The sequence below is a fragment of the Lampetra fluviatilis genome, chromosome 48, assembly GCF_964198595.1.
Source record: "Lampetra fluviatilis chromosome 48, kcLamFluv1.1, whole genome shotgun sequence".
In the NCBI taxonomy this organism is placed as follows: domain Eukaryota; kingdom Metazoa; phylum Chordata; class Hyperoartia; order Petromyzontiformes; family Petromyzontidae; genus Lampetra; species Lampetra fluviatilis.
This window is the reverse complement of record NC_136322.1, coordinates 586,638-610,021: the sequence shown is the minus strand read 5'-3', so window position 1 is coordinate 610,021 and position 23,384 is coordinate 586,638. Positions and strand designations below refer to the sequence as shown.

At 45.7% G+C, this 23,384-nt stretch overlaps 1 protein-coding gene across 1 annotated transcript in view; it reads left to right on the top strand.

Annotated features, from left to right (window-relative positions):
- The window catches only part of LOC144947968 (NXPE family member 4-like), a 53,621-nt gene that overhangs the window by 4,348 nt on the left and 25,889 nt on the right, over nt 1-23,384 (top strand). The window contains exons 2-3 of the mRNA XM_078877399.1: nt 10,316-10,565; nt 18,592-18,816. Of these exons, the coding sequence (XP_078733525.1) occupies nt 10,316-10,565; nt 18,592-18,816 (475 nt within the window). The remainder of the gene's footprint in view (nt 1-10,315; nt 10,566-18,591; nt 18,817-23,384) is intronic.

The following is a 23,384-nucleotide window of genomic DNA, read 5'->3' as shown; positions in this document are numbered from 1 at the left end:
TATCCCCTTCTACCAGCCCTTGGGGTGCACCGATCGTTTTAGTGAAAAAACACGACGGCTCACTGCGGTTTTGTGTCGATTTTCGTTGGTTGAACAAGGTTTCCGTAGCCGACGCATACCCGCTTCCTCGGATGGATGCATTGCTTGATGCCCTAGCGGGGGCGCGGTTCTTTTCCACGTTGGATTTGCTTTCTGGATTCTGGCAGCTCCCTCTGGATGACGAATCTAAACCTAGGACTGCTTTCCGTATGCCGCACGGCCTTTTTCAATTTAACCGCTTGCCGATGGGGCTACATTCTGCGCCGGCAACTTTTCAGCGGTTAATGGAATTGGTCTTGGCGGGGTTGCAATGGGATTCATGTTTCATTTACTTAGACGATGTCATCGTCTTTAGTAAAACATTCGATGACCACCTCCAGAGGTTGCGTGCTGTTGTCCTCAAAATGCGGGCTGCCAATTTGAAATTCAAACCGCAGAAATGTCATTTGCTCCGCGAATAAGTGCGGTATTTGGGTCACATTGTCGGACGCTTGGGGATTGCCACGGATCCCGCCAAAACGAAATGTGTCAGCTCCTGGCCGACTCCCACCTCGGTGGGGGAGGTCAGGAGTTTCATTGGGTTTGCGTCGTATTACCAACGGTTTGTAGCTGACTTCACTACAATTGCGAAGCCCTTGCATGCCTTGACGTCCAAGGGAGTCAAGTTTCATTGGGGACCGGAGGAGGAGGCTGCTTTTCTCTCCCTCCGGGATGCCCTGGTGGGGGCTCCGCCATTGAGTTATCCAGATTTTTCACGACGTTTCTTGCTCGATACAGACGCAAGCAACACGGGCATTGGGGGCGTGCTTTCGCAGCTCATTGGGGGCGTAGAGCATGTGGTAGCTTACGGTAGTCGGGTGTTGTCTCCGGCGGAACAACGGTACTGTGTTACCTGTCGTGAACTATTGGCGATCGTTTATTTCATTCAGCAGTACCGCCCATATCTGTACGGTCGACGTTTCACCGTCCGTACAGATCATGCGGCGCTGCAGTACGCCTTGCAGATTCAACAACCATCGGGACAGTTGTCTCGATGGTTGGAGATTCTCCAAGATTTCGATTTTGTCACCACATATCGTAAGGGCGTTCGCCACACGAACGCTGACGCTCTGTCGCGTTTGCCGCCCACCTCCGAGTGCGCTGCCTCTTGGGTTCGGGGCGTTGTAGACCTCTGAATGTGATCACTGATTCGGTCCTTGCGGCCGCCGCCAATGCGCCTTCGACTTCGGGTCCTATCGAGCAAGAAGGGAGGGATTCCTTGCTGGGGTTGTCCGTGGCGGAGTGGGGACGCCTCCAAATGGAGGACACCTCCCTCCTCGCTTTGCGCCATCGCATCGGAGGGGTTGGTCAGGGGGTGGCAAAAGTTGACTCGTGGGGGTTGTTCCAGGGGCTTTTAATGCACTGGGATGGGAGATCCCGCCGCCACCGGCTGGTGGTGCCTTCTGCATTGAGGGGTAGAGTGGTGTGGGCTGCGCATGAGCGGCTCCTTCACCTGGGGACTCACAAGACCCTTGCCATGCTCCAGCTCGATTTTTCCTGGGCGGGCATGGCAAAGGACGTGGGTGATCTCTTGGGGTCGTGCACTCAATGCGCGCAGCGGAAACCACCGGTGAGGGGGTCCAACCCTCCGCTGCAGTCGATAAAAGTTTCCCGGATTAACGAGCTCGTTGCACTGGATATTCTCGGGCCATTTCCCGCTACACCTAGGGGAAATAGGTACTTATTGACAGGGGTTGAATATTTCACGAGATGGTCTATGGCCTGGCCCCTAGCTAACCAGTCGGCAGCAGCCATCGCGGAGGCCTTTGTCCAGGGCTACGTCCTCGACAAAGGTGCTCCGGAGCGCCTGCTGACCAACCAGGGTAAAAAACTTTATTCAGGGAAACTCCTCCGCGAAGTGTGCGAGCTCCTGGGTACGGAGAAAATTCGGACCTCCCCATATCACCCGCAAACTGACAGGATGGTGGAACGGCTACATCGGACTATCATGTCTATGCTGTCCCAACAGGTCTCTGAATCCCAGACCGATTGGGACCTTCACATTGCGGGGGTTTTGGCAGCCTACAGAATGGCTCCTCATGCGGCCACCGGATTTTCGCCTTTCTTCCTGATGTATGGCCGGAAGGCTAACCCGCCTGTTGCGACTCAGCTAAAGCTCTCGACGCCGCATGCAAACTCTAAATTGTCCGACCACGTCAAATTTAACATCGATAAATTAACAGAGGCGCGGGAGGCGGCCATACAGAATTCGGAACTCCGTCAGAGGGCGAATGAGAGGCTTAGGCTGGGTCGGGCACATGTGCTCCAATGGAAACCGGGGGACAAGGCGTGGTTGCACTGTCCCCAGGTGCCACTGGCGACCTCGTCTAAGCTGGTACGGCCGTGGCGGGGGCCCGTGGAAGTCGTGCAGGTCTTGCGGCCACAATGTGTACGCATCCGATGGGGAAAGCATCGGTGGTACGTGCACTTCTCCAGGTTGAAACCGTTCATTGCGCCCCATGTTCCTCACACACACACGCGTGGCCAAACGTGTGAGGGATCCACCGACTCCCCGAATTCGCTACTTTCGACTGACTTGTCACCGACTGTTCCACCTCCAGGTGCACCAGGATTGATGTGCCCACGTCCTGCGACCCCACCCGGGGGGGTCGGGGGTCGCTCATTGGACATACCGGACGCTCCCACACCTGAACTATTGACACCCACCACTGGTCCAACCGGGGCTGCCCCTTGTGACGGCCCCGCTGCAAGAATGCGCGCCAAAACGCGCAGACTTTTATGAGGGCGGCCGCTGGGGGGGACCTTGCGGGGGGCGTCCTGGGCGCTTGTATATATGTTGTGTGGTTATGGGATGGGGTATTTATTCGGGGGGGGGTGCGTCGGGTCGGGTTTTTTTTTGTTTTTTTTCCCGCTGTTGGTTGCTGATTATTGTTGTTGTTGTTAACGTTACGTGAGGCACACGCGAATTCGGGGGGGGAGGCATCTTGTTGGGATTTTGTTGCAGCCGGGGACGGCTGCGGGCTGTACAGAGGGGGGGTGATGTAGAGGTGTATTGGTACGGATGGCAAACAAACACAAGGGGCGTGGTTATGGCCATACGCTGAGAAGGTACGTTACATCGACGTCCGCACCTGCCATCCCCCACGGCCCCCCCCCGAGGGGGGGCGATTGCTATATAAGGTGGTGAGCCGGAGGGCTCGGGGTCGAGTGTTAGCTTTAACCAGCGAAGATTGAAGACCAGCTAGAGTAGGCCCTGGAACTCCCCTGGCTCGCTGTCCTTGTCAGGACCGACCAGGGAAAGCCGGTGGCGTGGCCCCGAGAGCCTAGACCGATGTTCTTATAAGAGCCGGTCTGGAGACTCAGGGTGCCGTAAATCCCAGCTTGACCAGGGCTGGGATAGATAGCCTCCCTTAGCTCTGTAGTGGAGGACCTGGGAGTAGGCTAGCCGGGTTAGACGTTGGGTCTCCCTGTTAGACGGGTGAAGGGGCCGATACCCCTTCAAGTGTTGTGTATCCCCGTCTCTGTAAATACGTTGGTGTTAATAAATAAGTGTGCCTCCAACTATGTCGTCCAAGCCTCCTGCAACTTACTACACTATGAACCATGAGTGACTGAATTTAACCATTTAGGATCTTTGATTTAACTACGGAGTTCCCTTATAGAAATGAAAAAAAAAATATTAACCGCTCACGATTCAGTATATCGTGTGCACGATTTAGTATTTTAAGCGCAAAAAATAATAAATTGTGCGCAAGAACTAATCATTCTACTCTTTGGTTCTTTCGGTAAAGTCACGTAGAAAGAAAATAAATTAAACAATAATAGAATACGACGTTTCGATTGCAACATAAGCAACCATCATCACGTATGAATGAATGAGAAAAAAAACATAGTAAATTTAGAAATATAATGCAATACAACTCAGAGAGTCGGCTAACATAACAGTCAATACCCCACCTGGTTGATTACGTTCTTCCAAAGATTAATACATTTGAGAGAAGGACAAAACACAGACACGGAGACACAAAGACAGACACAAGCAGAGAGAGAACATACACAGAGCCACAGAGAGAGAAACACAAAGACACAGAAAGACAACACATCTGTGTCGAGGCCTTAAATAGAGAGAGGGGGGGGTCAGATGGTGGGGCGGGTAGAGAACAATGAGAGAGTTGTGTGGAATTCCTGCCCATAGCAGGTGGATGACCCTGGAAAATAGACTTACAAACAAGCACAGAGAAAGCAAATTTAGTAAAATTAGGAAGTGTAATGCAATGCAACAACAGAGAGTCGGTTTACACACAGTTAACGCATAGCCTGGTTGAATACGTTCTGCCAAAGATGGCTAAATTAGTAGTTAAGTGTGAAACAAACACGGCAAATCCTCCCCGTAGAGGTGGTTCAAACTAGATTCGAAGCTTTCGTGACTGCAGGGATTACTCTTTGGTTCTTTCGGTAAAGTCACGTAGAAAGAAAACGTCGTATTCTATAATTATTATTAAATTTATTTTCTTTCTACGTGACTTTACCGAAAGAACCAAAGAGTAATTCCTGCAGTCACGAAAGATTCGAAACTAATCATTCGCACAAATAAAATAAATTGCGCATATAATTTAAATTTAGTTTTTTTACATGTTTCTATGAAGGTGCTCCATACTAGCTAATTTTTTTTTTAAATACTTCGTATCAGTTTCAGTTTGAGTTAATTGAGTAATCATAGTAATCAAATAACCATAGAAGAGCTAATCAAATAATTCATCAATTTAACGCCATCTATATAAAAAAATATTCAGGCTGGTCATTACTTTCAACTCAAATCATAGTTAAAATATACAATATTTATAATAAAAAATAATAATTTAAGTTTATATTACACCAATAAAATAAAAAATATTTTTTTTTGTACCGAATTGACCGCTACGATGCATAAAAATAAAATGTACCAATGTCTTTTTTAAATCCTTTATATGAAGTTCGCTTGCTTGCTTGCTTACGACCGTGTAAATCTTGCGGTCGTTTTTTAACCCACTTCCTGTGATCCAATCGAGCTGACATTTTCCACACAGACTCGTTGTGCGTGACAATTAATGTTCGTGAAAAAATTTTTCCCAAATTTTACACTTTTTAGGCAAAAAAAAATTATTTTACATTTATTCAAATAGAACTCATTCATGGCTTTGGCTGAACGTCACAGTGTAGGAGCCCAGAGCGTGACACCTCCACAGGCCCTGACGGAGTAGCGCAGTTGGTAGCGCCCTCGCTTCCCATGCCAAAGGTCGCGGGATCGATCCCCGTGTCCTCCAAAGGCGAATATATTTTTTTACATTTATTCAAATATAACTTATTCATGGCTTTGGCTGAACGTCACAGTGTAGTAGCCCAGAGCGTGACACCTCCACAGGTCCTGGTGGAGTAGTGCAGTTGGTAAAGCCCTCGCTTACCATGCCAAAGGTCGGGGGATCGATCCCCGCGTCCTCCACAGGCGAATATATCTTTAAATCCTTTATTAAATCCTTTATATTAAGTTCACTTGCTTGCTTGCGCGCTTACGACCATGCAAATGTTTTGGTCGTTTTTTAACCCACTTCCCGTGATCCAATCGAGCTGACATTTTGCACACAGACTCGTTGTGCGTGACAATTAATGTTCGTGAAATTTTTTTTCCAAAATTTTACACTTTTTAGGACAAAAATATTATATTTAATTACCAATTGATTAATGGTGGCATGCAATCATCTGACCCATAGGTGGCAGCCATCTCAAGCCAGAGAACGAGAGGGCTCTAGCCGCCACGCATATAAAGGATTTATAGTGAAAAACTTAGTTTTTACTGGTTATACTTGTTATGCATATGTGCTGGCATATCCTACAAAGAGCAGAAAGATTTGCCAAGACGAACTGGTTGAAAAGTGAAATGAAATTAAAAAAAAAATTATCCAGATTTGCCAGTTAAAGTTGATCATTGGTTGCACGAATTAAAGGCGATTTCCACCGCAAAAAAGGAGCACTTCTTACGTTTTGGGCAAAACAAACATCATCTGCCAATAAAAAAAATACCCAAAATGTGCCTGTCGAAATACCGCAGAATTCTGTATCGCAGTCTGAAGGACAAGTGACCGATGCTCAGGCTGATGATTCAGCGCTTAGTACGAGTAATTCAGCAACATCAAGAATACCATTGGAACCTCCTTTGCCAGTAGCAAAATATGATAATTGTTTTTTTTACCCTTTTATCTGGCAACAAAACTGACACCCTTTTTTACAAGGAGGCATGTTTGCATTGACCACAATACCTGCGGTCAGAATGCAAAAAAACACAACTTTGATAATGTATGCACTGTCCTTGAAATTGATATGTCCACACCCGAGACAGCTTTTCTTAGATCCGAGTCGCACATAGTGTTGGACTAGATGACGCCAAAAGGCGCACTAGTGCGTCATCTGGTCCAACACCATGTGAGACTAGGCTCTAAAAAAAGCTGTCTCTGGTATGGACCAATCAATTTCAAAGACAGTGCATACATTATCAGAGTTGTGTTTTTTGTTTGCATTCTGACCGCAGGTATTGTGGTCAATGCAAACATGACTCCTTGTAAAAAAAAGTGTCAATTTTGTTGCCAGATAAAAGGGTAAAAAAAACAATTAACATCAAGAATTGCTACAGCCCAGCTGCATTTGCAGTCACAGATTGACATTCTGAATTCTGATCTGGTCGGCTTGTACGAACGCCAAAAAGTGGAATGCTTACACAGCAGCAGGATGTGGAACTGACAGAGAAGAAGAAGAAAAAACTGAATTGGAAAACCAGTTGAAGAAGAAAAAGGGTGATCAAAAAAGAGCACAGAAAGCAAGAGATGAGAAGAAAAGAAAATTAAATGCACTAACTAGATGTATATTTAAATGCTCTGTTTGAAGATAATCCCTACCTACGCACATCTCTGAACGTCAGGGCCAAGTCTGGTAGGCCTAAAATGGAGGAATTGCTATGCATGGATCGGCATCGCATGAAAGAAGGCAGAGCGATGTGTACAGAAGCATAAAAACATTAGATCAGCTGACTGAACAGTTGAAGATGGATGGCTCTACAATCAGTAGAAGTGGACTCTACCTTCGTCTTTTGCCGAAGCGCAGTTCATCTCTTGAAGGGCAGCGTCATGTGTCAATGGTCCATGTGAAACTCAGAGCACAGAACGATCACCATGCAAAACATATCGACGGTTTGTTTTGTACGGCAACGATAAGGTACTTGGAAGAGTTGGCGTCCATGCTAGGCCCGAACGATGTGTGCATTGTGAGTCAAGACGACAAAGCTCATGTTCCAATAGGGTTGACCGCTGCTAACAAGCAAGTTCATTGCTGATGCACGTCGAGTACAGTTAGTCTGCCTGACCATGACTGGGTTGTGGCCGCAGAACACAGCTAATTCCTTCGGTCTATGCCGGAATCCAAAATCATTTTAATGGTCTAGGAAACCGAGAAGCTGTTGGTTATTTGGGACCGACCTACATAGCAATCAGATCTGGAAAACCCTCGTCATCAACAGCATTCAGCCATGGATTTGATTTCCAAAAATTACCTACTATTGAGGAGTTTGACGTCATTACAAGGAGTGGTATTGATCAATTGGTCAAACCAATTTTAGTGTCGACAGTTGATGGTGGCCCGGACGAGAACCCGAGATACCAAAAAGTGATTAAGGTTGCAGTCCACCATATTCTTCAGCACTATTTCGACGCTTTATTCCTCGCTACCAACGCTCCAGGAAGAAGCGCATTTAATATGATCGAGAGAAAAATGGCGCCACTCAGTAAGGAACTTACTTGATTGATATTACCACATGACCACTGCGGGAGTCATTTGATCGAAAGAGGTATTACCATCGACGCTGATTTAGAGAAGAATAATTTTAAGTTTGCAGGAAACACTCGAGCCGAAATTTGGTCACAGTTGAGTGTCGATCATTTTCCGACAGTGGCTGAATACATCGAGCCAACAGAGTCTGAGCTCCAGGAACAAAACCTCTTGTCCAGAGATCAGAAATGGTACGACGTCCACGTACGATCAAGCAAATACTTGACACAGATTGTAAAATGCACCGACAAGTGCTGTTTGAAACCAAGAAGCTCCTATTTTAGTGTGGTAACAGACAGATTTCTTGCTCCTCCTTTACCAGTTGTTGAAACAAGCGAAGGTCTTAAATTTCCAGAACAGACAACAGACGGAGCATCTCATAAATTTCCATCTCTGTTTGCAGCACAAAGTTTGAAAGTGGATGACATCCTTCCTCGCTCTTCAAATCATTATCGGTCGATTCCATATGATTTGTACTGTCCGTCAATACAATCCGTGCTTAGCGATAAAATTTGCAAGAAATGTCACACATACTTCGCGTTGTTAGTCATGCTGCGCATCCACTGTAACACACAAGCAGGAATCAATTAATATTCTACCCAAACGCATCAGGCCACAGAGAGTCGCTGCACGTCGGCAACGTGAACTAATGGTTGCAATCGCGAACGAAGAAAATGGAGAGAGTGCAGATTGGATAGACGATGAAGAGCTTGATCTGAATGAAATATCCATTCCACAGTATGAAGAGATCCATGTGTTCCCTATTTATTCCATGAAGGAGCATTTTGCCTCTCCATGGGAGAATGGAGAAGCTTACATTTTGTATTTTTTTTAATGATTGTTATTAAACATTTTGATTCTAATGATTCTACCAGGGCTTTTCATTATGTGGAATGAATATGTGACTGTTATAAGTGTACTCTCCATTTTGCTTCGTTCTACTACAAAGTTTCAAGTATGTTTTTATAGTTACAATTACTTTTAATATTTGATAATTATAAGAGAATTTCAATATAAGATTCTGAACATCTGCAGTTTTAGTTAGACGATGAATATATTCAAGTGAATTTTATGCAAAATTTCAGCTTTCCAACACCTCCATTTTCAACGGTTTTACTTAACTTGACTCCTATGTTTGTCGTGGTCAAATCTTGTAAGCGACATTTTGTCTACTTCCTGTTGTGCAATGAATTCCAAATTCTGCACACGTACTCAGATCCGGTGACAATGCATACCTGTATCAAAATCGACATCAATGAATCAATTAATTGGCTATTTTAAAGAAATTAACATTTTGTTTGGACGGCTCATTAATTAAATATTTTGATTTGAAGTTTTCGTGACTGCGGGAATCCATACTCTCTGGTTCTTTCAGTAAAGTCACGTAGATAGAAACAAATAATAAAAGAAAGCACGACGTTTCGGTCGCAACACAATCGTCCGGCTTCAGGTGAGAAAAATTATCTGCTATTGTGGCTTTATATAGGCACGGGAGGAGGAGTTTGGCTGTAGGAGTTCGGCACGGGAGGAGGGGGAAGGAGGAGTTTGGCTGTAGGAGTTAGGCACGGGGGGGGGAGGAGGAGTTTGGCTGTAGGGGTTAGGCACGGGGGGGAAGGAGGAGTTTGGCTGAAGGGGTTCACAGGGGAGAGGGGGAGGGTTTGTGGCGTGCATGGACGGGTGGGGCTGGAGAAATTAGTAAGTAAATGGACTTGTAGTATTCGGACAACAATACACAGGGGTGGGTGAGTGAAAATCATAGCAATTAAAACTTAGCACGGTTTATCACATCCTTCCAATGATTGCTCAATCTGAATCCATCTTCTCGATAAAAATTTGTCTGTGTTTGTATATCTGGATGGCTTCATGAACAAATCTCTGATGGTGGCCCGAGGGTTTGCAGAGCTCCTTGGTCTCGGAGAAAACAATGTCATGTGTGCCCACAGCGTTGAAACAATGATCCACCACCGCCGAGGTGTTGATTCTGCCGTGTGTCAAATCTGCTTTGTGTTCGCGAACCCGGTCTAAGACACGTCGCTTCGTTTAACCAATGTAACTGCTGCCGCAGCCACAACTCAGCTTATAGACACCAGGACATTGCATGTCCGGAATTGCACCCTTCACCGATGGGATCAAATCACGGATTTTGTGTACTGTATTGAACCGAACTTGGATCTTGTGTTTTTTAAGATTTTGGCAATCCTTTTGGTAGCCCCTGCTATGTATGGTGAGCGTTTAGAGCTGGCGAGCAAGCTTGATGGACGTTGTCGTATGCATGCGGGGCAGGTGACGGACTACAACAACGAGACGTACAGCGTCCACTTCAAGTTCTTGTGGCCCATCAACAACTTACTTGATCTATTACAGTGAGCGTTTCGAGCTGGCTAGAAGGCTTGACGGGCGTTGTCGTTGTATGTATACGGGACAGGTGACGGACCACGACAATGGGACATACAGCGTCTACTTCAAGTTCCTGTGGCCGGGCGAAAACCGCCTCGAGATCAGAGTGGTGCACCACAGTGAGGCGGTGGGCGTGCTGGAGAGGGTGAGGGAATTCGAGACGGACAAGGTCGGCTTCAGTGGCACGTTCGTGTCCGGGCAGGTCAAGAAGACCACTCGGTGTCACTTTCGGCTAGACACCACTCAAGAGGTGTGCAACTTCACCGACGAGCTGCTGGGTGAGAGATGGGCGTGCGAGAAGCCGGACAACATGTCCTGCCACTCGTGGCAAGGCCACTCGTCGTTCTACAAAAGACAGCGGATATTTGCCGATGAGAAAAGCGGACTCTTTCCGGGGTAAATGGCTTCGCACCGAATGTAAAATTCACGTTCGTTTTGTATATTTTTTTTATTAGCCTCGAATCACAAATGTGGACGTCTCTCCCAACAGTTGCGAGAAGTTGTGCAACCTGTTTATATGCCCGCTTGTATGTTACAATCCTTACTAAGCTGTTTAATTTTCTGATGCGAAACAGTGGTATCTTTTTTTACCTCTAAATGTCATTGTTTATCTGTGTGTGTGCGGCCCAAACTTTTGTGAAGGATTTGGCTCCCAAACCGTGGGGTTTTGCGTTTAAAAAAAGTAGCCAGGTACCACGCCGTAAGCCCCGTGGTGAGCCAGCGCTATTTAGTTTTCCCGTCCGTCAACCTTAAAGTAGTTGAATTAGCGATTTAGTGCTGTTTTCCTTAAATTATTTATTATTAGCGCGCGCTCGACCATACCAACTCACACGCCTTTGGTGGGGGGGACTGCCCCTACCAAGTCACATGCGTTCGGTGGGGGTGAGGGGCCATTTCTCTTTCGTGCGGACACTGAGCGAGGTAATACACAAGAAATGTATTTATTCTTTACACTGTTTATTAACGCTTCTGTAAATTATATTGCAATGCATCACTGTTAATTAAATAACTATCTCCATTTCGCATTCGCTGGTCATATTACAAACCAACATGCCAGCAACAACGTCGTGAACGTACTTTATTAATGCACCTTTTTACGCATTCATTTAACTTCTTATTTCTAACTTTCCCTAACGTCACGCACATTGCTTCTTTCGTTACTGTCACGTACATAGACCAATTGCCATACAATATTTAATGTTACTACTAAATAAATTAATACTATTACACTTTTAAAGTACAACACTTCCACTTATCTACACTGCAGCCTGCTTCTTGATCGCTCTCAGAGTGCTGGCAGTATGTAATGTGGCCTGTTGCCTGCTTATTAATTAAAAGTCAGTCCACTGGCAGTCTATTATCTACACGCTAAATGTTGCTATTAGGCACGGTGAGTGTATGCCAGTCTAGAATGTGGACTGTTGCCTGCCTTTTTTACCTCAGTCAGTGTACTGCCAGTCTTTCATGTAGACTGTAGCCTGCTTTTTAAGCTGCTGACTCTATTGCCAGCTTACTATGTCGACTGCAGCAAGGCTCATGTAATTGAGTCAGCGTACTGGCAGTCTATAAACTAGACTGTAGCCTGCTTCTTAATTTAAGTGTGTGTACTTCTGCTCTATAATGTAGACTTATTCTAGCTTCTTTCTGCAATGCATTTCAATTGTTTCGTTTGCTCACGTCATGGTATTTACTGATATGTAGTACTGCGATGCTGATTTCTATATTATATTGCTAAATACGTTGGACTTTCTCTGCTACAGCTGCTTACATTTCGTCTATCGTTTTGTTACATTGTTGGGAAATGCAACCATTTTCATTTGGCGTACTGCACCTTTTCTTTCCACCCAAGCGGGGAGCACGCAGGGAGGTTCAATGCCCCAACTTGTGTTGAGGTTCCTGTTCTTACGGTGGGTGAGGAACATTGTAAGAGCGACATTGTGGATTTGAAGTAAAAGATTTTGGCAAAATCTTAAACAAACACAAGATCCAGGTCCGATTCAACACATTACATAAAATCCGTGATCTGGTTCCGTCTATAAAATATGTGATTCTGGACATACAGTACCCTGGCGCCTACAAACTGAGTTGCCTCTGTGGTAGTCGTTACATTGGAGAAACCAAACGACATGTCTCGGACCGCATCCGTGAGCACAAAGCAGACCTAAAACACGGTAGGACCAACACCTCGGCCGTGGCAGATCATTGCTATAATTCAGTGGGCTTACATGGCATTGACTTCTCCAAGACAGAGATTCTCTGCAAGCCATCTGGCTACCATGAGAGATTCGTTCATGAGGCTATCCACATATACAAACACAGAGACAATTTCAACGGAGAAGATGGATTCTGGCTTAGCAATCATTGGAAGGATTTGATCAACCATTTCGGGTCTTAATTGATTGTGTTCACGCTTACGTTGACTTTCAGACCGCATTCCATTATCTTCTTCTCCCCCCTCCTCTTTTCCGAACATATATGGACTCGTCCATCTGACCAACTGCCAAATCGCTGTCCGTGGTGCTGACGTTAAGAAAAAAACCGCCACTTTTTTCAAATGTTCTTTCTGTGGATTTCACACCTGATGATGATTGCTTGTGTTGCAGTCGAAATGTTGTGACAATTTAATTGTTTTATATTTTTATTATTTAATTTTTTCCCTTCTCCGTGACTTTACCGAAAGAAGCAAGAATATAGTGGAAGGAGTTGTCTGTCACACATACAGGGAAGCTTGCAATGTTCGTGGAATTGTTGAGGATGATCAGCATCTTGATAAAGCTATGACAGATGCTTCTGTTGTACAGTCCCCTTCTCAGCTGAGATTGTTCTTCTGCATAATTCTTCAAGTTTGCAGCCCATCTAACCCCATTGGACTCTGGCACAACTGATTGCTCAGATGCCAATGTTTGTGAGATGTGTGAGTGCATTAACTGAGAACTGAAAATCTTTCGTTTCTCATTGCAGTGAAAGGCTGTTGCCAATTAACATTTCCTATCGCGTGAACGAGGCACCAAGAGATGGTAAGGTCGCTCGTCTTCTTCACCATATTCTGATAATGCATTGTCTTTTTCTTCTTAGGTTTTTTCGGTAAAGTCACGTAGAAAGTAAAATAAAATAAAAACAAAAATCACGACGTTTCGGAGGCAACACAAGTCTCCGTCATCAGGTGGGACCGTCACAGCCAGATTAGCTGTATCAAGTGAGGCAATGATTCAAGATGTAATCCCTTAAAAGTGAGTTGAGGGGGGAGGGAGAGGGAGGGGGGAGCTCATCAGACTATGGTAGCCAATGAAAGGAACGTATCGGGAGGGAGGGGGGGCGAGGCTAAAAGGGTGGGCGATGGACGTGGAAGCGCTTGTGCGCAAGCGGTCAATTACTGCACACGCCAACACAATGGAGCGATTGTGTGCAAGCGGCCAGCCACTGCACCCGCCAACACAATGGGCAGAGAGGAGGATGGGAGGTCTAATACACATGATAGACAAAATAACGAAAATGATGATGGGTACAAACTTAGGGGGAGCTCATCAGACTATGGTAGCCAATGAATGGAACGTATCGGGAGGGAGGGGGGGGCGGGGGGGGCGAGGCCAAAAGGGTGGGCGACGGACGTGGAAGCGCTTGTGCGCAAGCGGCCAATTACTGCACACGCCAACACAATGGAGAGAGAGGGGGAGGGGGGGTCTGATACACATGATAGACAAAAGAACGAAAATGCCCATGTTTATACCAATGCTGGCTGAACAATGAAGAGAGTACTGTTAAAATAACTGGGGATGTTAACACTCGGTAAAGTACAGTAAAATAGTGCCTGTCAGATAAGATGGTCCAAAAAATTTGTGATTAAGTCTTTTTTGCGTGGTTGATAACATCTTTCCAATGATTACTAAGTTTGTACCCATCATCACGGTTGAAATTATGTCTGTGTTTGTATATTTGTATGGCTTCGTGTACAAACCTTTGATGGTAGCCGGGAGGTTTGCAGAGAACCTTGGTCTCGGAAAAGACAATTTCATGAGAGCCCACCGAGTTGTAGCAATGATCGGCCACGGCAGAAGAATCAGTTCTGCCGTGTTTCAGATCTGACTTGTGCTCGCAGACACGATCAGAAACATGACGTTTCGTTTCTCCAATGTAGCAATCACCACAAATGCAACTCAATTTGTAGACTCCAGGATACTGTAAGTCAGGAACGACATCCTTTACAGATGGAATCAGATCACGGATTTTATGCACTGTACTGAATCGGACTTGGATCTTATGTTTGTTTAGAATTTTGGAGATCTTTTGGTCACGCCAGCTATGTATGGTAACGTGATGGTTTTGGTCGGAGTTTCATGTGGCTGTTTCTGTGTGGTGGGAGAGACAGCTTGGCGGATAGTACGGTCAGAGTATCCGTTCATCCTGAGGGCCCGATGTACATGTCTTAATTCACCGGTCAGGTGGTGTTTGTCAGAAATGCCATGTGCTCTGTGGTATAGCGTTTTGATGAGAGAGTTCTTTTGAGATGGGTGGTGGTGGGAATCCGGTTTCAAGTAGGAGTCTGTGTGGGTGGCTTTTCTGTAGACAGAATGTCCCAAGGAACCGTCAGGACTCCTCTCAAACAGAATATCCAAGAATGGTAGTTTACCGTCTTTCTCCACTTCCATGGTGAATCTGATGGATGGGTGTCTAGAATTGATGTGGTCCAAGAAGTGGTTCAATGCTGGGAGGCCATGTGGCCAGATGACAAAAGTGTCATCCACATATCTCTTCCACAGGGAAGGACGCAGGGTGGATGTCTGGATGGCGTCTGATTCAAACTTTTCCATGAATATGTTGGCTATAACTGGTGACAAAGGGGAGCCCATAGGGGTACCCTCATTCTGTTTGTAGAAGGTGCCATTCCAGGTAAAATAGGTGTTGGTGAGGCAATGCCTAACCAGCGCAGGTGCATCAGAATTCAATCCATGTTGGACTAAGTCCTCAATTATTGTTAGGGTGTCCGGTACTGGGACTTTGGTAAACAAAGATACTACATCAAAGCTAACGAGGATGTCATCAGGAGATAGTACCATGTCCTTAACCATAGAGACTAATTGGGTTGAGTTGAGTACTGCTGAAGAGGTCTTGCCTGTGAAAGGAAGCAGAGTATCTGATAGAAAACGGGCTAGTTTGTACGTAGGAGAGTTTATCGTCGACACAATGGGTCGTAGCGGGGTGCCTCCCTTATGAATTTTGGGAAGACCATAGAGTCTGGGAGGTCTTGCCGCCGATGGTTTTAGAGAGGGACGTTTGCTTGGTTCGATTAGGGAAGTCGAACTCGTGATGATACTGTTGGTTTTCGTCGTTAGCCTTTTAGTGGGATCGTTTTTAATTTTGGAGTAACTCCTATCATTAAGAAGGTCCAGGATTTTGTTGTTGTATGAATCTTTATCCATGATGACCGTGGCATTGCCCTTGTCTGCCGAGAGGATGACTATATCATATCTCTTTTTTAGGTCCGCGAGTTCAGAGCGTTCGTTTTTGCTGATGTTACTAGTGGGTTTCTTAGCATTCTTAAGAATAGTAGCTATTTCAGCTCTTGCTACATCCGCATGGATGTGTCCTATGCCTCTGAGGGCTACATCAATCTGGGAAATCATATCCTCTACTGGTATATATTTAGGGGTGACGGCGAAATTTAGTCCTTTGGCCAGTACCGTTTTTAGAGTGTCAGAAATTGGGATGTTACTCTGATTAATCACGGTCTTGTTAACATCCAGCTTTGCGATGTGTGGCTCTGGTTTCTTCTTAGATAGGAGGTTGAATTTAGAAATCAGGTTAGCTTTGCATTTGGCTGACAGTGAGTCAGCAGAAGCAGAAGTCATGTTATCAACGTGGTTCCAATCAGAAGGTGACATTTTTTGTGTTAACATTAAATGTGTTTGTAAGAGAGTCTTGTCTAAATTATCGAGTTCAGATCGGAGTAACCTTATTCTCTCCGAGATTAGTGATAGGCTGGCTTTAAATAAGATCTGTTTGGAGTTCGGTGAGGACACAGCAGCGGATGTGAGTGTGAAAGCGATGGGTATTACCTTGTTATCTCGGCATCTCTTGAGGAAGGCCAGCGTCTCGAGAAGCTGTGACTTCTTGTCTCTTTGTCTGTTAAAAACTCTAACAGATAATATAGCCAACATATTCATGGAAAAGTTTGAATCAGACGCCATCCAGACATCCACCCTGCGTCCTTCCCTGTGGAAGAGATATGTGGATGACACTTTCGTCATCTGGCCACATGGCCTCCCAGCATTGAACCACTTCTTGGACCACATCAATTCTAGACACCCATCCATCAGATTCACCATGGAAGTGGAGAAAGACGGTAAACTACCATTCTTGGATATTCTGTTTGAGAGGAGTCCTGACGGTTCCTTGGGACATTCTGTCTACAGAAAAGCCACCCACACAGACTCCTACTTGAAACCGGATTCCCACCACCACCCATCTCAAAAGAACTCTCTCATCAAAACGCTATACCACAGAGCACATGGCATTTCTGACAAACACCACCTGACCGGTGAATTAAGACATGTACATCGGCCCCTCAGGATGAACGGATACTCTGACCGTACTATCCGCCAAGCTGTCTCTCCCACCACACAGAAACAGCCACATGAAACTCCGACCAAAACCATCACGTTACCATACATAGCTGGCGTGACCAAAAAGATCTCCAAAATTCTAAACAAACATAAGATCCAAGTCCGATTCAGTACAGTGCATAAAATCCGTGATCTGATTCCATCTGTAAAGGATGTCGTTCCTGACTTACAGTATCCTGGAGTCTACAAATTGAGTTGCATTTGTGGTGATTGCTACATTAGAGAAACGAAACGTCATGTTTCTGATCGTGTCCGCGAGCACAAGTCAGATCTGAAACACGGCAGAACTGATTCTTCTGCCGTGGCCGATCATTGCTACAACTCGGTGGGCTCTCATGAAATTGTCTTTTCCGAGACCAAGGTTCTCTGCAAACCTCCCGGCTACCATCAAAGGTTTGTACACGAAGCCATACAAATATACAAACACAGACATAATTTCAACCGTGATGATGGGTACAAACTTAGTAATCATTGGAAAGATGTTATCAACCACGCAAAAAAGACTTAATCACAAAAAGTTTTTGGACCATCTTATCTGACAGGCACTATTTTACTGTACTTTACCGAGTGTTAACATCCCCAGTTATTTTAACAGTACTCTCTTCATTGTTGAGCCAGCATTGGTATAAACATGGGCATTTTCGTTCTTTTGTCTATCATGTGTATTAGACCTCCCCTCCTCCTCTCTGCCCATTGTGTTGGCGGGTGCAGTGGCTGGCCGCTTGCGCACAATCGCTCCATTGTGTTGGCGTGTGCAGTAATTGACCGCTTGCGCACAAGCGCTTCCACGTCCATCGCCCACCCTTTTGGCCTCGCCCCCCCTCCCTCCCGATACGTTCCTTTCATTGGCTACCATAGTCTGATGAGCTCCCCCCTCCCTCTCCCTCCCCCCTCAACTCACTTTTAAGGGATTACATCTTGAATCATTGCCTCACTTGATACAGCTAATCTGGCTGTGACGGTCCCACCTGATGACGGAGACTTGTGTTGCCTCCGAAACGTCGTGATTTTTGTTTTTATTTTATTTTACTTTCTACGTGACTTTACCGAAAAAACCTAAGAAGATGATTCATTGCAGTCACGAAAACTTCAAATCTAGCATTGTCTTTTGTAGTGTACTTATAAGCTCTCTTCTCTATGCACCCACCACTACCATCATCATCAACACCACAACCACGATCATCACCACCACTACCATCATCATGACCACCAGAATCATAATCAGCACCATCACTACCATCATCATGAATACTACAATGCTAATTCTCTCTGCCCCCTCCCTCTCTCCGTTCTCGCCCCCCCTCTCTATATTTAAGGGACCGTCATAGAGACAACCCCTCTCTTTGTGCCGATGTGTGTCCTCTCTCTGTGTGCCGTTGTGATGTCTGTCTGCTTGTATGTCTGTCTATAGTTTTCTAGTTAGATTTTTTGTTGCTATTTCTTTTATACCTGATGATGATTGCTTGTGTTGCAATCGAAACGTCGTAATATGTTATTTTAATTTATTATTTTATTTTTAGACGTGACTTAACCGAAAAGAACCAAAGAATAATTCCTGCAGTCACGAAAGCTCCTAAATTAAGATTACTACAATCCTCATCATCAGGAGCAACAATAACACGACAATTCAGCGATCGTGTGAATCGTGTCTGGTAACGTTGATCTCATGTCGTCCACAATTCAGCGTCGTCGTCATTACCTCCATCATCAAAGCGCTGCGTGCCCGGTCTTGGCAATCCGCGTCCAAGTGGATACTACATCGAGAATGCGTGGCAGTCTTCCTTTTGCGACGTCACGCACTTTGACACTGCCGAGCAGATAGCACCGTGTCTACGGCACAAAGACATCTATCTGCTCGGGGACTCTACCATGAGACAGTGGTGGGATTATCTGCAAACGTTTGTTAACGGTAAGATATCATACCTTTTTTTTAAACATGTAGGGCTAAAACTCCCAAAGCGGTCAGCAACAAAGAGCACTCGAATATATTTTTTACTCAAATGTGAGGCGGTGCATATCTTATGGAGAGTCAGTGGTGGAAATTCACCATGCCGTGTTTATAACAGACAACCTTGTTGTCTTCCCCACACAATTTACTAATTTACTCAACCTCTCAGAGTGATGATGACGATGGTAATAATAATGCAACTAGTAATGCACACAAATTTTCGATCAGACTGATGTTTGAGCAAAACTGGATGGTGTGGAGCGCAGTTCAGAGCTACCTGAAGGTTATCTAAGACATCAAGAACAGCCTTGTAGAGCAAATGATCATATTCAGTCACACACTCCGTGATTTCAGGATGATTATTGAGAGACATCCCATGCAGGATGGTGAGGGGTTTTATATTAATGACGCCACGTGTGAGAGAAGACATGCACAGAGGGTGAGATGACAGAGAAGAGCGACTTTGCACTTGAGCTGGGCAGAGATGCGGGTAGCCAAGAGCGTTTTTTCATTGCATTGGAGGGGTCCGTGTGACTGCCAGTACTGAAGACAGCATATGACAAATAGTTTAAGCAGTCGTAGAAGTTTTTTGACGTTTATTGCTATAGCCCAAACCATGATGATGATGAGAACCAATAATTCAGCAGGAAATTATTGTTAGCCACAGTGGTCGGAGATTATTCGCAATATGTGCCAGAGAGCTTTAATCCACGTCGTGTGACATTATCACGTCACATATTTATTACAACTTTGATCACGCAGGAAGAGAGAGGAATATGATATTACGAGATTAACCTCGTGTATGTATGTTCAATTTCTTTATGCAGCTAACTATTGTATATTTTGTGATTACATTTGTTCAATAAAATATGAAGTAATACAATAATTTGTTAATTTATTTATTTAAGTGTAATTAATTAGGTGAAGAACAGGTCTGTCGGAAAGACAGCGTCTGAATGGGCACCACCAGGCTTGGCAGCGTATATTTAAGCTGGCTTGGAGGGGGGAAGGGGCGCCTTGACAAAGGAATCTGCATATCAAGAGGAATTTAGCATATTTATGGGAAATGCAGATATGGGATTAGTCACTATTTGTGGAATGCGTAGGAAGTGGGGGGGGGTTTCAAAGTCATATTATGCCCGTGCATTATGCAGTATGCAGGATTAGCAGCATCAAAGGGAGGGAGTAGGGTTAGCAGTAATAGAGGGAAGGAATTTTAATAGTAAGGGGCTGCAGCAACTAAACCACCACGTAAAAAAATAAAAATAAAATATAAACTACATCAGTATCATCAATATACTAAATATACTCTCCAATAAGCTGAGCTACTAACAGTAAATCATATATTACAATTCTATGTCGCAAAAATATAATATGCTTCCAGCTAAACTTTTTTCTCTTACATCACACGGGTCTACCCCGTACTATATACTGCCATAGACAAACCCAACATTAAATTATATACTACATTACTATACACTATGTATTATTCTACCCACCCTACTGTATACCGCACTGGTGTATATTCACTATACAATTACGATACTATATATTACCTTATACATTATATTAAACATTACACTTTTATACTATTTATTATTACACAATCTGCTATACACTGTACCATTGACCGTCGCGTGAAAGGTACTAAGAGGAAGCAACGAAATATGTCAATGGGAGAGTGGTGGTAGGAGACTTGCAGCGGAGCAAAGAATCCATTCCCTGCAGAGAATAAAAGATATATATTCAATGCCAGTGAGTGGACTGTGGTCTGAAAGTCACCGTAAAAGTGAACACAATCAGTTAAGATCCGAAATGGTTTATTACGTCCTTCCAATGATTGCTGAGCCAGAATCCATCTTCTCGGTTGAAATTGTCTCTGTGTTTGTATATGTGGATCGCCTCATGAACGAATCTCTCATGGTAGCCAGATGGCTTGCAGAGAACCTCTGTCTTGGAGAAGTCAATGTCATGTGAGCCCACTGAATTGTAACAGTGATCTGCTACGGCTGAGGTGTTTGTTTTACCGTGTTTCAAGTCTGCTTTATGTTCACGGATGCGGTCCGAGACATGTCGTTTGGTTCTCCAATGTAACTGCTACCACAGAGGCAACTTAGTTTGTAGACGCCAGGGTACTGTATGTCTGGAACCACATCTTTTACAGACGGGACCAGATCATGCATTTTATGTACTGCGTTGATTCGGACCTGGATCTTGTGTTTAATCAGGATTTTGGAGATGTTTTGTGACCCCAGCAATGTAGGGTAAGGTGATGGTTTTGAAAGGCTCCTCAACAGGATCCTTCTTGATGGTTGGAGTGATGGCTTTGCGGATTGTGTAGTCGGAGTAATAATTAGCCTTAAGAGCTTGGCGTACGTGCTTGAGTTCACTGGCAATGTGTTCCTGGTCGGAGATGCATTGGGCACTATGGTGTAGAGTCTTGATGAGGGAATTCTTCTGGGATGGATGGTGGTGGGAATCCGGTTTTAGGTAAGCATCCGTATGGGTGGCTTTCCTGAAGGCAGAGTGGCTCATTGAAACATCATGTCTCCTTTTAATTAGGACATCCAAAAAGGGTAGCTTGCCATCTTTTTCGACTTCCATGGTGAATCTGATGGCTGGGTGTATGGAATTAATGTGGTCGAGGAATTGGTCTAGAGTAGGCCGGCCATGTGGCCAGATGACAAAAGTGTCATCTACGTACCTCTTTCATAAGGTCGGGCGTAGAGTGGCAGTCTGGATGGCGTCAGTCTCAAATGTCTCTATGAAAACGTTGGCTACAACCGGAGATAGGGGGGAGCCCTTTGGGGTGCCCTCAGTTTTTTGTAGAAAGTACCATTCCAGGTGAAGTATGTATTGGTTAAGCAGTGTCCCACCAGGGGGAGTTCCTCAGCATTCAGTCCTTGATGAACCAAGTCTTCAATGATTGCGATGGTGTCAGGTACAGGAAATTTACCCGGGTCACGTAGTATGTTTCCGCCAATCCTCGTTAGCCTCCATGGAATATTCCAGGCTCCCTCGTAAGCTACCGGGACCACGCCCCTGACTCATCTCCCCATTGGCTGTGGCCAAAGCCAGCAGAACCAATCCTTACATCTGTCACCTTTCCATTACGTCAGGGCCATGCCCCTAGGCTTCCCCCTATTGGCTGTAAACCAGGACCGGCAGAGCCAATCATCATGACGAGTTGTGATACGTCAGTGAGCCGGATATATCCTCACATTACATTACCCCCCCCCCCCCGTTGTAAAAAGTCAGCCGTCTTGGCTGTGAAAAGGGTAACAAGCCGAATCCCATTTGGATAAATATTAGGGCGTCTAAGACGCATTAACAAGGTAAGGGGGGAGTAGGCGTCTATGCGCCGGGGAATTCAAAACCTTTAACAACAGACATACATTAGGGCGCCCCTGTAGCACAGTAACAACAGGGTGACAGACCGCAAGGCAATCAATACTTGCGAAACGGAAGAGATTTCGACCGCGTACGCGACGCCGGACCCTCTCCGTTGTTCGCGCGTGGTTGACTCGCCGACTGATCAGCAGGAGGTGGTTACTGTGGAGTAGAAGAGAATGTTCGGTTTCCGTTGCATCTGGGACAGGTCCCGTTGGAGGAGGGACGTCCCGGGTCTCGTCGTCCCTCAAAACCTGTTCATCTGCGGGGGGTATAACACAGCCCCGCTGGGGATCAATGGGTGAGGCAAGTGGCACATTCGGCACGCCAGACCCCGGCAGGTCAACAAGTGGAGATGAAGAGTCAGCATGCGGGTCAACATAAGGTTTGAGTCGCGACAAATGGACATACCAACGACGTTGGCCGTACTGGATGCGAACACTCTGGGGATTCTGAATGTCCACTAGCCTCACAGGCCCCCGCCAAGGCTTGTGCAGTTTAGGGGACGTGCCCACTGGCACCTGAGGGCAATGGAGCCATGCCAGATCGCCCACCGACCAGGGCATGTCAGTTCGCGATCGAAGCGCATACCTCTCGTTCCTTGCCTGCGTACGGGCCGTCGCACATCTGGCGGCCTCTCGCGCCTCCGTAACCCGTTTAAAAGAGAGTCCCGTACGTGATCAGGCAAGGAAGGGGACGGTTGTTTACCCGCCGCACCCAGTTGCACATCAATCGGGGGTACATTCTCACGGCCATACATCAGGAAAAATGGCGAATATCCTGTGGACGCGTGCGGAACCATGTGGTATGCCGCCAGGACGCCCGGTATGTGCAAGTCCCAATCGGTTTGGTTTTCACTCACCGTGTGACAAAGCATGGCCGAAAGGGTGCGGTTAAACCGTTCCACCATGCCATCCGTTTGCGGATGGTAAGGGGAAGTGCGGATTTTTTTTGTGCCCAGCGCAGCGCATACATCCTTGAGCAATTTGGAGAAGTTACGTCCTTGAACCTTGAGCAGCCCTTCGGGTGCTCCTTTATCCATGACGTAACCATTCAAGAAAGCCTCGGTGATGGACGAGGCCGTTTGGTCAGGCAGAGGCCAGGCCATAGGCCAGCGAGAAAAATATTCGACCCCGACC